The 14,869-nt window shown below is 45.3% G+C and overlaps 1 protein-coding gene across 1 annotated transcript in view; it reads right to left on the bottom strand.

The window, feature by feature from the left end:
* Window positions 1-6,029: 6,029 nt before the first annotated feature.
* LOC135914823 (nose resistant to fluoxetine protein 6-like) overlaps window positions 6,030-14,869 on the bottom strand; it is a 97,515-nt gene continuing 88,675 nt past the window's right edge. The window contains exon 8 of the mRNA XM_065447749.2: window positions 6,030-6,328. Within this exon, the coding sequence (XP_065303821.1) occupies window positions 6,143-6,328 (186 nt within the window). The 3' untranslated portion in view covers window positions 6,030-6,142. The remainder of the gene's footprint in view (window positions 6,329-14,869) is intronic.

Below are 14,869 nucleotides of genomic sequence, written 5' to 3'. Positions count from 1 at the left end.
TATACTCACGTCACTCCTAACCTAAAGTCCATCTTGTAAACTTAGTATTAAAGGCAAGGCGCAGAAGACCAGGACTCAGGAAGAAGAACACAAATGACAGGACCGGCGCCACTCACACGTCCTGTCGTTTGTGTTCTTCTTCCTGAGTCCTGGTCTTCTGCGCCTTGCCTTTACTACTTCAAGCATGAACCAACTAGCCCAAGCAAGAGTTTTACTTGTAAACTTAGAATTGCGACGCAAAGTCGCTCGAGTAATCCTCTTTCGCAAGTTCTTCCATTCTTTGTCAGGCACATCTGTTATCACGACCGCACATCGCACATTTTCCCGTACTAACCACCAAAACACCGTTTATCCTGCGCATGCCCACACAACTGCACATCTTAGCTCATATTTTCTTCAAGCAGCCAAGGACTGGAATGACCATCCGCCCCACGTCGTGCACCACTCCAGCCCCGCTCTGTTCAAAGTGCGCGTCGAACAAAGCCTGTACGAATGCCCACCCCTCATGTAACACCCCTGCACTGGGGTATTTGAGGTTTAATAAATAAATAAATAAATAAATAAATAAATAAATAAATACATAAATTGGAGGACGCTTAAGCTTCGCCTTCAAGAGTGGAACGCGACAGCGTTCCCGTCGACCCGCCAAGGGGTGTAAGACAATGGGCTACGGCGCAGCGACTACGCGCCCCGCATCGGACGCGGTGAGCGTCGAGCAACGCAGCCTTCGGCGCGGCAACGAAATGTGCGCCTGAGCAAGCGACGCGCGCCTGAGCCTTAGAAACAGCTCCTTTCTAAGGCAACACCGCATTCACTAGAGGCGCTTTTGTACCGCTTTGAAGCATCGAACTCGTGGCTCAGTGGTAGCGTTTCCGTCTCACACTCCGGAGACCCTGGTTCGATTCCCACCCATCCCATCTTGCAAGTTCTTTTTTATTCATGATGTGCCTGCTGGGATTTATCGCTCACGGCCGCCGACACCGACGCCGACGACACCGGCTTTTCTGCGACACGAGCTCCTTAACACTGTCACGTTAATAAATAAGGAGGATATGCAGAAGAGGGTCCCAAGGTCACAAGACCATGCTGGGACCCTCTGTACATGATTATTGGATACAAATTACGAAATTAGCCGATAAATATAGAATTATGACTTAGCCGATAGAAGAAACGGTACAAACAAAAAAGCTGCCAGTTTCTCTCAGGTTTTCATAATTTCTATATATATATATATATATATATATATATATATATATATATATATATATTTGCGACCTTTTTTTGTAGTCATTTGCAGCTCGCAAGGCAAGGATAATTTTTACCTCTTGCTCATTAGAGAAAGACATGGCGACGGGGACGAAACAAAACGCACCTTTACACATTTTCACTGACGTTGTCAATTCGCTTTTGCGGTAATAGTTTTTGTGGCAAGAAAATAACAACCATACGCTTTATCTACGCTAAGACAACAGTTATCACAGCTTGTTTCCGACTAACATCAAACGCGACGTGTAACTTCGGCCGTGGCGCAGCAGATACGGCACGAGCTCGATCACGATGTTTTTCTTTATTTCCTTTATTTCGTTCTGGAAAATTTCGAGGGAGCCTGTTCGAGGGCGCTGCTTTGTGATCCGGGACGGAGCGCAGTCGCGTGGTGTTCTCCATATTTCGCGAGGTTTATTTATCAGTCGGAAAAAATTACTACGTAATTAGTATGTCGCTGAAAATACCGCATTTAGATGTGCCTTGACTGTGCCTTCAAATGCTTCATTGACATTTTGATAATTAGGACAGTACGCCTCAAGTTAGATAATTAATTACAATTACGAAATTAAATATCAGTAACGAAACAAATACTGGCAGTCACTCTAGTGTACTGCAAACAATATGCACTAGATTTTCATCGAGTAACGCATTGCTCTTTTTTTTAACCTTGGTGCACGATAGTTAATTTGGACACCCTGTAAAAATTATAACCTTTGCATGCAAATGACGATGTTTCCATCCCTTATATATCTTGTAAATTATTAGAATTTTTTTATGAGACGTTAGCATCGCTTACTGGAAAGACAAGCAATACTGAGACACACAACTTTCACATGCATTTCACCCACCACTGATAAGAGATTGCTGAAGGGGTCACTGAAGTCTATAGGTTTTTTTCATGGTCAAAAAAGCCCGCAACGCAATTTGAAGCGCGGTGAATATCCAGCAACATATTCATTCTCTAGGCATACGCTATCCCTACCTATAGCAATCATCTACATTTGGCTACCTACATCTCCTTCAAAAATATAATAAACTTTGTGGTGTGTGTATATTTATTTACATTGTGTATGTGCATGGTATGTACAGTGAAAATTTAAAACAATGTTTAAGTGAGAAAATACGGATGAGGCAGCCGCCGCTAGTGCGTGTAATGCGCGTGTTCTCTCATCAGCAGGATTTGGAGAAATAAAGCGAAAGTGTGAATTAAAAGCCATCCATGTCCGCGCCAACAATGATGCAGTAAGCTATTAGAGCCAGTAAAATTTCAAGTGATAAGGTCGAGGAGAGTCAGATGAAGCCTCAAATGACGTGGGTGACAAAGCTTTAGCAATGGCACTTTAGGTATGTGCGTGTCAGGGGGAAGGCCTTCTGCATCGCGCGGGGGTGCTCAGCCTGCCCCCCCCCCCCCGAAAAACTCCCAAATGGGCTCGGGCCCCGGTGTCCCCCCGTAGTCGGCGCCTATGGTTCCTTCGGCAGTCGTCATGCCGTTTCCTGTCGGTGGATCATGGACGTGTGTGGCTTAATTTTCGACCAGCCTGGTTGTTGCAGCCAGGCCATCAGAACTATTCGTTTAATGCACATAGAATGTAGGTGCTCGTGCTTTCTGTGTGTGCGTTCTCTCGTGTACATGATCATTTCTGTATGTACGTGCCTCATAATCATAAAGTGGTTTTGGCAAGTTAAACCACGTAATGTAATATAATTTTTGTATGTGCACATCTGATAGCTTCACTTCAAAATTATGTAAAATGTCTCTGTCACATCATCATTGTACATAACCATTGTGTACACTGTATATATGGAACATCATTTTATACATGTGACAATTGGTTTATGTGTTACTGTGCCTTTCCGTGGGTCTATGTGGTTATATGGTAGTGAGTGAGGACTCGGGCACAACTCTGAAAACGTGCCGTGTATACAATGCTTCGTTTTTTTTCTATATGTTATCGTCCTGGTGGAATTGTGCTGCGATTGGGACTCAGTGTTCGTATCGTCTTTTGTTGAAATAACCTTTTTCTAAACACCCGGGACGCCGACGCCGTATTTTCTGCAACACCGGGTCCTTAACGCCATCGCGTTAATAAGAAGTCTTGCAAAACCACCTTCTGCTTGGCCAATCTCCCGTAGTGGGTATGACCCTTCTTTGGCAACAACAATAAATTGGCCGTGCGTGTTTTTTCGCGCGCAGCGAATTTGACCTCGCAGAAACGCGCCAAAGTTCGTTTCTGCAATGCCAAGCACGTGGTGTCTTTGCGATTGAACGCGTTGAAATGCTGACTAAAAGTACCGCTTTCTCGGCGAGGTCCACCATGCGGGCTGAGGGGCACGTTCGTCACTGAAGTATGCAGTGCGTCTTTTGTAGTGCGCGAGCTGTTGCTTACATAGACATCAACCTGACGTTAGATGTGTGGGAATTTTTATTTTTGGCTTCTTCTCCTTTCATTTTCTCCCCCCCCCCTTTTCTTTTTCTTCCGAAAGGTTCTGTGCCACTGGCCGACTGCCTCCACTAATACGATGTTCAATATCGCGAATGGTTGGAATATGCTCTTACGGTTTTATCGTAGGAACGCGTTTCTTAGTACGGTATACGGGATCAGTAGCTCAAGCACACTTCACAAGAACTTGGCTCCACAATTTACCACTTGACAGCTTACGTCTTGAAACTGTGATTCAAATGACGTAAGCCCTTCATCCACATTGCTTCACACAAGCTTGGTGGATCACACGGGCACCACTCGTAAATGCATAGCCTCAGATTCATCGCAGATCGCCTAAATTCAGCATCACATTTGTCTCACGAATTCGAAAATAGCATCACGTAGGAGGCAGACTCGCTAACTCGTATCTCCCCGCCTGAAAATGCTCCATATCCACATGGTCTCACTAAATTACCATTCATTGTACTCGCGTAGACTCACTCAATCTCGCACGCACTTAAGGGCACTGGTGGAATGGGGATAATTTAGATTCAGACTGACTGGGTAAGCGGGAAGAAGTACGCATGGCTGTGAGTGAGCGTGAGTGCGCTTGAGTGTGAGCGCGACTTAGCATGATTGAGTTTAGTATAAATGGAAACGAGTTTGAATATTAGTGAATGCCGATGAGCGGCCGGGAGTAGTGAATGTGATCACACGCGTGAAGGATTGCGTGGTAATATAAGCTGATGGTGTGTGTGTGTGTGTGTGTGTGTGAGTGTGAGTACAGCAGTGCGAGTCTCAGTCTGAGTGTGCAAGTGAGAGCGTGGCGGCGCGTGTGAGCATAAGTGGGTGTGAAAGTGACTCTGAAGCCAACTCTAATTGCTCTCAATCAGTGAGCTTTTTACTGAGGTGGTGATTCAGATAAGACATCAACCTGTGAGTTCGACTCAAGTGAGTGGGCGACTTCACAAGTTTGAATGCAGTCTGAGCACATGACTTTGTTATTTTAAATTTCTCCTTAATTCTGTGAATATAAGTTGACTCTAGTGAATGAGAGTCCGTTAGGTAAAAGGGCTTGACTGAGTCTGATTCAAGCGAGTCTGAATACAAGTGAACTCGGCTGAGTCTCGCCTTGGTGAATCTAATTCCGAGTGGACTAGGCTGAGTAGAATTTCGAAGAGCCTGAGTGCGAACGAGCCTGGCACAGTCAAATTTTGACGAATCTGACGGCGTTTTTCACTGGTCGATTCGGAGCAGGATTTCTTGCTCCGCGGCAACGAATCTGAATTTCACTAGTTGATTTCGAGCGGGTTCGCGCGTTTCACTGGCCGTTTCGGATCAACTCGCTCCGCGCCGGATCGCTCTCACTTGCTCCGCCGCCGAGGCGCGGATTCGGGCGCAAATAGCTCGCGTCACTTCCGTCTTCAAGCGAAATCGGTACCCGGTTGGTACGCACTACATTATTGTGTGCTTAGCAAAATGGTTGCCTTCAGTGCTGCAGCAGAGCGCGCGTTCAGCGACTATGAGGTGACGCAGATGCTGTACGAATGCACGTTGTCCATGCACAATCCTTGCGGGCGAGACATGGAAATGAAGGACTCTGCGACTGCCGCGGTCAAATTACGCACGGGAGACGGCGAGTTTGGTTGCCGTGGAAACGTACAGAGCGAAAGTCGGGCATGGTTTCTGGAACCGGTTTGTGTCACGTATAGGCAGACTTCCTGCGTGATCCCCCGCGGAGCGTTCTTGCGCTCCGCTGGCCGATTCGGATTTGTGAAACCCGAGCGCTCACTCGAGGATTTCGGCGGCCGCTCTAGATCGACCAGTGAAAAACGCCATGACTCTGGCTGAGCCCGGAAGAGTCGAATTCTGGGGAGTCTGAGTCCGAGTGAGGCCCCAAGTAATTATATATATATGAAACACTTTCCCATCCGTACATAATTTCGCGGAGATTGTTGTGCCCGGGTTAAACTCGTAAATATAATTAGTGAAGAACGACACCTCTCCCTCGGCGTGCCGCAAGGATGTGTTCTATTTTCGTTAATTTCTATTGTTACCATGGCCAGCCTTGCTCAAGCAGGAGAATCTGGTCGGACATCAGGTAAACTGTCCATTTACGTAGACAGCATCTGCGTTTGGTTCTCGGGGTACAGCAAAAGTGTTTTTCACGGATTGCCTAAGGTGAAGTCTCCTCTTATTAGCTTTTTTTGTTTAACTTTCTTGTTGGCATTGTATGTTGGTGCTGCCTTGGTGAGCACGAATGGGCAGTAATGTGGAAGACAGCGTCTTTATTCCTTAACTGTGTCTTGAGAAAGCCGACTATGACGAAGCCTACTATTTATGTACAGTTACTAAAAGAACAAACAACATTATATCTAAAATGACAAAATGTAGCGATTACTGCCGCTACATTTTCCTTTGCTTTCCTTTCTTTATTTGGTAGAATCCGACCGTTAAGGAGCCTCCTTTGACTGCGTGTGCGTGGGATCTTGTATACCGTTGGTGGGCTTTTCTTCTTTCTTCTGCGGTGGCTGGCCCCAGATGATCTTGTCCAGACGACCCACGGGAGCCTCGCACGCCAGGAACAGTGCCAGCGCAAGTATGCAGCTCCACACGAACACCGACGCGCTTTCCGAGAACTGTTCCGAGTAAAAATAGAAGTACGGAAAATTTACGGGTTTCTATATATATGGAAGCATAGGGTCCAAAGGATCATAAGGCAGCAATGGCGCAAAAAATGATGATGATTATGATTATTCTCAATCAATCAATCAATCAATCTTGTTCATTTAAGGTGCCCAGGAACAACCCTAAGGTCTGAGTGTTGGCGCACGCATACATTGAAATCCAAAAACAAAAAAAGCAACACTGCAGGCGAATATAATTTTTAAAAAAGCAATGAATAAAAAAACAGAGTAGATTCAATAAAGCGCAATGTAAATACAAAAGGATGAGGAGAAGGGCAGTTTAACAATGCATGAAACTATGACACAATAAGGCAAAGCGCGGAAAGGAACGATGACAGCGAGTTATGAAAAATATCCAGATCATGGAAATAAGCGTGATAAAGACACTGCATTCTGTGGACGGTTGCGTGTTGTTGATAACAGGCAGGGACATGGAAAGGTATATGTTGCTTGGCGATCTTGCGCGGAGTACGAAGCATGATACAACTGAGGAGTTCGGGACAGGTGAGGATACCGTGAATTAGTTTGAAGAGAAACAGAAGGTCAGCGCGATTACGTCGGGAGCGAAGTAAGGGTAATGACAATAATCCAACAGTGTTAGAGCAAGGTCCAATGTCAGTGTTTGCAAAGCGGTATTGATATACGCTTTGAAACTTTTTCTGGGCCCGATCTATAATGTCACTGTTAGATCTGGAAAAGCCATTCAAGACGACCGATGCATATCGTGCATTCAAGTTGAGGAAGACAAATAATTATTTGCAAATTGCGGAACGGGGCAGTGGACTTGAATTCCCTCGACAGCCTGCAAACACAGCCAAGAGAGCACATACCCCGCATAGCGACGCGTTTAGTGTGAGCAGAAAAGTGTAAGGCGGCATCAAAAAGTGCACCGAGATCATTGATCTCACAGATATTACACAACGGTACAGAAATTACAGAATAAGAGAAAGAAATGCTTGCTGTTTTGCGTGTGAAAGTCATGACTTTGGTCTCAGCTGCATTCAAGGGGAGGTTATTATCTTTTCACCATTTAGAAAAAGAAAGCAGGCCAGACTTCAGGGTGCGACAGTCATCAACACTGCGAATTTTCTTTATAATTTTGATGTCATCGGCATATAGACGGAAAGAAGAGTTCCGAATAACGGAATGAACGTCATTAATAAAATTTTTTAAAAGGAGTGGTCCTACTACTGATCGTTGAGGGACGCCACTAGGTGTTATGTAAAAAACGTCTGGCCATCGACGTTAACACAACATGATCTCTCAAGAAGATAACTGGGCAAGAAATTGACAACTTACGAGTCAATATCACGCTCCGTAAGCTTGATGAGAAGCACTGAGTGGCAGACTACATCAAAGGCCTTGCTAAGGTCACAGGAAACGATGTCAACTTGCCCTCTTCGAAGTACTGGCGCGGAGATCTCTGTCATCAAACTTGCCAGATTTGTGATAGTGGAGCAGCCGGTGAGAAATCCATGCAGATTCGGAATGAGTGAGCTCACCACAGTAAAAGACAATATGCTGTGAAGACCAAGCTCAAAAACCTTAGACGAGCCACAGAGAAGAGAAATCGCGCGATAATTCGAGACATCGGTTTTACAGCCAGACTTAAACACTGGAAAAAAAATTATGCAGATCCCATGCACTGTGAGAATCGATGTAAGCTAAGCTTTCCGTGCTGGATGCTTCGATTGACGATAATTAATGATGCTGTTGACGGCTAAAGCTGAATTTCTTCAACATTTAGGCTAACACCAGAGTGGTGAGATGATGTTAAACGTTACCTTGCATGCACCATTGCTGTTTGTCTGCGTAGTACACAGAACTCGCAGGGAGAGGTGTTTGCTTGAGGCATTATTCTGCGCCATATTTCATGACCTCTGAGAGGGTTGAGCATAGTGATTGCCTCACATGGCACAGCGCATTGCGGCAGAAGTATTAAACTTGAATTGGATTATGGGGCTGTATGTGTCAAAACGACACTCGGATTATGAGGCAAGCCATAGTGGTGGACTCCGGATAAATTTTGACGCCGTGATGTTCTTTAATGTGTCCCAAAATTTAAGTGCACGTGCTTTTTCTATTTCGCCCCCGTCTAAATGCTGCTGTCGCGATTGGGATCAAATCCACGACCTCTAGCAATGCCATAGCCGCAAAGCTAACGCGGCGGGCACAGAAGTGTTGATTCGACGGTCGACTATTTCCCTAGTGTCTCCTGGACCCAAGAGTGCGCTTCAATTATTGCGGCTCTGATTCTGCACGCCCTGCGTAAGTTGCCAGCTTGACATATTTGCATGGCGTTTATTTTTCAGAAATAGCAGCAATGTACTGTACCGTACCTTGAACTTAAGCTTAAGCGTAATGTGGAGGGGTTTCCTTGCCTTATCACCTCTCACGTCCTCTTTAATATGGGAACTGTCTCTTCTCCTGCCTCTCCTTCTCCTCTTCGTCTCCTCTCTACAGTTCTATCTGCGTCCCCTCTGGCGTCGCACGTTAGTAGAAAGGGAAGCGCTGCAGTTCCTGAAATGCTTCTGAGGGGAGTCACGGATAATTACAGCTCTCAAGCGGCTAATGTGGCCACGGCCAGGAAGCTCCAGTGGGCATTGTGCACATTCGACGCCATGGGGTGAAAACGAGTTTCTCTTATCGCCTTTGCTCTCTGACTCGCGCCTGTCATATATCTATATACACGTTCTGAACCACCCCCGACGCGGTGTGTGCGACAGCAGTAGCCCACAGCAGCAGCAGCAGTGGGAAAGTCGAAGGAAGAGGCAAAGAAAGCTTCGCTTTAAAAACTTGGTGCCTTTCCACTCTGCGAAGAAGGATGACCAGCGAAGCTGTGTATGTTGGCCCCTTAGGGCCTATTTACGCTCGAGCCGCCCATCGCCGCAAGCAGCACCGCACGCTTGCGGTCGCGCGAAAAATGGCACGTATCCAGCACTTGTGTACAAGTTACCATTTACACTGTGCACAGTGTAAATGGTAATTTGTACACAAGTGCTCGATACGTGCCATTTTACTGCCATTTTACATTTTACTAAATCGGCCCTTTTACTGCACCTCCACCGCAGGTCGGCTCGGCATCGCACTATCTTTGGGATCGGCCCACGTATGAGGAGTGCTTGACGCCTGCTTCACCTCCGCCGTGGGTCGGCTCGGCATTGCACTATCTCCGGCATCGGCCCACGTATGGGGAATTTTCCGCTTACAACGACTGGAAAATTTCCTTCGGCGGTAGAGGTATACAGCTTCGCTGTAAAACGCGAGCAGTTTTCCACATGTGAGCGAAGATGGAAGTAGTCAAAAAGTTGTTAAATATAGATGTCAGTACTGGAGCAAGTATACTGCGGCAAGTTTTTAGAATCGCGGAGGGAATGCCATCGGGGCCACAGAATATGGAAGGCTTCAAGCGCTTAGGGCATTCGTGGATGAGCTTTTCACCAAATAATACAGCATTAGATGTAGGAACCGTCTTGTGCTGCTGACTGACTGCATTGTTGTGACCTGCAGCTTTATATAATGATGAAAAATGGGCAGCAGAACAATCCGCGACTGCTTGGACTTCTACTCCTCTAGAGTCAAGCATGCGAAAACATTCTCCACGTATATTGGAGCGCTTATGGATGTACTTCCACAATTCCGCCTGCCGGTAGGAGGCGCTCTTTTCCAATAACGCAATGTACGAGTCTTGATCCTGCTTATAGAGGCATTAAAGAGAGCCCGAAAAAAAAAACAGAATTCTTCTCTCCACTCGTTAGGCACAGTAATTCTAGGTTTTCTGTGCGCGCACGCGATCTTTATGTTTTAGGGCAATTATGAGTTCAGACGAAAACCAGTGGGGATATTTAGAGCGTTTTGGTCTGTAGTGGTGAATGCATTTGCGCATTCTGCTCAAAACAAGCTCCGTAAACTGATTTACTTGGTCATAAACATTCAACAATCGGTCCACCACCAATTGGTCACTGTAAGCAGTGGCCAATCGGTGGTGGACAAGAAATTATATAATAATAATAATAATAATAATAATAATAATAATAATAATAATAATAATAATAATAATAATAATAATAATAATAATCTTTATTACAGATAATCAAATTGTACATATGATTTTGCTAGGTCGGCTACAATAATAATAATAATAATAGTAATATTAATAATAACGAAATGGTTATTATAGTGCCCAGTAACAGCTACGGAACCTTCGTACTGGTGCACTTAAGTAATACGGGAGACAATATGTACATAGAAGACAAATGTGGTAGACGAAACAATGTGATGTAGGAAAATATAAACAAATGGGGAAACAGAAAACGAGGAGGCGGCCTTAAATAAAGGCCAATTATACAACATGATACAACATACATGATACAACATACAACGCACTTAGGAGCAAGAGCCCCTGTCAGGCCAAATGGCCTTTAGCTCTTGCTTCCTCTTTCTGTAATGAAGAAAGAAAATAAACTTCAAACTTCAAACATGATTATTTACATTTACACAAAATCACAGAAAGTGAAAGGGAACTTTGAAGTATGTCAATACAGGCAGAATACTTATTACTTGCTTTTTTTGTCGAGCCATAGGACAGTCAATGCAAGAAGGCCCGGCAGAAAATGCGGAACGATGGCTGGTATACTTCTTCGGTGCGAAAATTGCACAACAATATGATGTTTTGGGCAGTGTATAATGCCATGGACCACCTTATTAAGAAGCAACAGGTCTGATTTAATACGCCTTGATTTTAGAGGTGTGAGTTGAGGTATATTTGAGAAGGCTGGATATGTTCGCCAGAACGGCAGAAGCGGTGCTTGAAGATAGATATCATTTTATTTTGTACGGGTTCAATGAGGTCAGAATTAGAGTTGCACGTTCCGCCCCAAGCTATAGAGGTATGCTGTAGTAGTGGAAGACGCACAGTAGAATAAAATTTCAGAAAGGCAGCAGGGGAGTGGAAGTCGTGCAATGTATGATGAACAATACCAAGAGCGCGAATGGCACATTGTTCGGCATATTTAGCGTGTGAAGAGAAAGTTAGCATTTTGTCGACGTACACACCAAAATCTTTCATTTCGTCGACGCTAGGCCATGGAGAATCCCGAAGGGTGTATGAAAATTGCAGATCGTGTGTTTTCCGCGTATAAATTTATACAATAGTTTTTTCGAAGCACTTAGGAGGAGCTCTCTGCAGTAGTTCGAGAGTGAAAAAAAAATATCTTTTTGGAGATCAATGCCGTTATGAATACTGTTAATAGTCTTACATAATTTTAAGTCGTTGATTGCAGACGAAATGTTGTTTATGAACGGCAGGAAGAGAAGAAGGCCAAAGGGCTCCTTGGGGAACTACGCTAGTGACCTCACAGCTAATAGAGCTCCCAATAATGCCAACGAAACGTTATCAATTGCTTAGGTAATTAGATACCAAGGCAGTGATGGAAGAAGTTACGTCCATTTGCGTGAGCTTTGTAATAAGGAGCTCATGAGAAACATCAAATGCTTAACTTATATCAAAGTAAATACTGTCTAGTTGGCCCCTACTTCGTACCGCCCTGGAATGATGGGTCATAAATTAGACCAAATTCGTTGTTGTGGGGAGCCCTGATAAGAGTTCATGCTGTTCATCTATTAAAACGTTCTTAGCACTAACAGAAAGCAGGGAATGCAATACAGATTCAAACACTTTCGACTAGCGCAGAGGATACAAGGGCCGTTCCGAAAGTAAGTTTCGTCATTTTTTTTAAGATATGGTACACCAGGTAAAACAAAGAATCGCCATAAGAATCCACACCCTCTGCTGATTCAACGACGGAAGGATCGTCGCGGAAAAGGAATGACGTATGCACAGAGCGCTGAAGAAGACAGAGTAACAGCAAACCAGCGTGCCCGAGGTTATTCCAGCACAAATCACGATGGCAGACAGACGTGTGCTGCCAACGTAGTCACCAATGGAAGTGCGTGCTGTTACCTGTTATGAATGAACACCTGTTCCCTGCATTGAAATCCACACTCTCGGGACGTCACTTCCAAAGGAAGAGGAGGAGGATAAAAAGGAAGGAAGGAAAGATAGGGAGGTCAACCAGACGCATGTCCGGTTTGCTACCCTGCACAGGGGAAGGGGTTTAAGGGAAGCAAACAAAAGGGAGGGAGGGAAGAAGGCACTATCGGTGTGAGTACATGCGGATGCCCATAGCTTCACGCCTATAATTTGTCACTGAGGCCAGTCGCTTTCATAAAAAGTAGCAGTGCCCGCGTCACTTCGTAAGCCTGCGACGCATGGGGCCATGGTCCAAGAATCTTAGTTTCTGAAAATGGTCTGTTATCTAATCAGTTTAACACCGTCTGAAGAACATCGCGTTCATTGTCATAGAGATCACAAAAACACAACACGTGCTCAATCGTTTCTTCATAGTTGCACGAGTCACAGATCGGTGTGTCGGACATTCCAATAAGGAATGAGTAGGCTTTCGTAAAGGTCACCCCTAACCAGAGGTGGCACAGTAAGTTGCATCACGGCGGGAGAAGCTCGATGAAATCTGCAGCTTCAATGAAGGATCCAAACGGTGAAGATGGCAGTTGGAGAAAATCGGCGTGTTCCACAAAGCTTCAGTCTTGGTTTGAGCAAGTAAACGAAGACCCCTCGCAGCATCTGTCCTTCATAAGGGTATAAGAAGTGTCAGGGTTTCTTTATGGGCTGACCGGGCGGCATCGTCAGCAGGGTAATTTCCGACGATGCCACATTGCCCCGGAAGCCATTAAAAGATGATGTGATGTCCGTTTATGAGGGCTTGATGTAAAATCTCTGGTCCCAAACACCAGTTGGTAATGGGTCTTGCGTCGTAAGGCTGACTGCAGACTCTGAAGGGCTGCCTTGGAGCCACACAAAAAACGACCCACTTTCTAAATTTGGCTTGTGCAATGTAATTAATATCGGCACGTAGAGCGGCAAGTTCTGTTGCCGTAGAGGTCGTTATGTGGCACACTTTGAAAGTAATTGTAATTTGTAAGGCCGGGGTGATAACAGCGTCTGGAGAGCTGGTGGCTCAGACAGATCCATCGGTGTAAATGTGCATTCTTTTTTCATATGTCTCGTTCAGTAATAACAGTGTGAACTGACGTAGAGCCACTATTGAATGACGGGTCTTTTTCGTTATTCCCGGAAACGTGAGGCGTACTTGTAGTTGTCGTGGGAACCACGGGGGTAACAGGGGTCTTTCTGCTGGTGTAAAGCCTGACGGAAGGTAGCCTTGATGTGTCGCAACAAGTTTAGAAAATGTGTCTTGAGTTCTTTGTGCTGGCAAAGCAGCAATATAATGACTGGGTACGTGACACAGATGTCGAATGGGCTCTCTAAGGCTATCAATCATCATATATGTTGGAACAAAGTAGTAGCAATCATGATTGTTGCGTGAGTCGAAGCGCTTCGTGGTAGTCCAAGACATGTCCGTAGAGCCTGGCCTTGCAAACTTTCGAGGGTACGAATGTTTGTTTTACATGTGTTTGCCAAAACCGGCAAGCTGTAACGTAAAAAGCCCAGAAACAGTGCTCTGTAAAGCTGCAGCATGAACCGTACCGACATGCCCCAGGTTTTTCCGCACGGGAACCTCACTATATGTACAATCGAAATTAGGCTCCGCTTCAGGTAGGCGCAGTGGGGGCTCCATGAAAGATCCCTCTCAATAATGACACCTAAAAAGCGGTGAGACTTCTGGTATTTCATAGCCTGGCCATTGGGAGAAACAAGGTACGGTGCCATGGGTTTGCGCGTAAACGCGATTAACGAGCATTTTTCGATGGACAGTCTAAGGCCTTGTTTGCAGAGATGCGAACAGGTTGGGGTGGCTGTCCGCTGAATTCTTGCGTGCACTTGAAGACGCGACACTGCAGAAGACCAAAGACAAATATCATCTGCGTACATTGATAGGGGAATCGTCTTGGGTAACATTTCAGCAAGGCCAACCATATCTAGGTTAAAGAGAATAGGGCTCAATACCCCGCCTTGTGGGACGCCACCATGTATAAAATAGTTGGCAGTCGGGCCATCTTCGGTCAGAACAAGGAAAGACCTTCTGGTCAAATAGTCGCGGAACCACAGAGACATTTGGCCACCGATACCAACAGCCTCCAATAATTCGAGGATCGCTTCATGTGTAACATAATATTGTCGTACGCCCCTTTCACATCAAGAAAGAGCGTCACTAATATGCGCTTGAGGCAATTTTGTTGGTGTATGAATGTTGATAGGTCAATAACATTATCTGTTGATGACCTGCCTCGCCGAAAACCTGTCATGGAGTCAGGGTATACATTGTTGCGTTCAAGATACCATTCCAGGCGTGTAAGAATCATCTTTTCCATTACTTGCCCTATGCAGCTTGCCAGGCCAATATGGCTATATGAGGTTAGGTCGAAAGGCGACTTTCATTGTTTGAGTAGAGGTACGAGCCTACTAATCTTCCGTTGCGGAGGAACAATGCCATCTTGTCATGAGCGGTTGTA

Source organism: Dermacentor albipictus, unplaced genomic scaffold (genome assembly GCF_038994185.2).
Source record: "Dermacentor albipictus isolate Rhodes 1998 colony unplaced genomic scaffold, USDA_Dalb.pri_finalv2 scaffold_25, whole genome shotgun sequence".
Taxonomy (NCBI): Eukaryota; Metazoa; Arthropoda; class Arachnida; order Ixodida; family Ixodidae; genus Dermacentor; species Dermacentor albipictus.
This window is presented reverse-complemented; position numbering and strand designations above follow the sequence as displayed.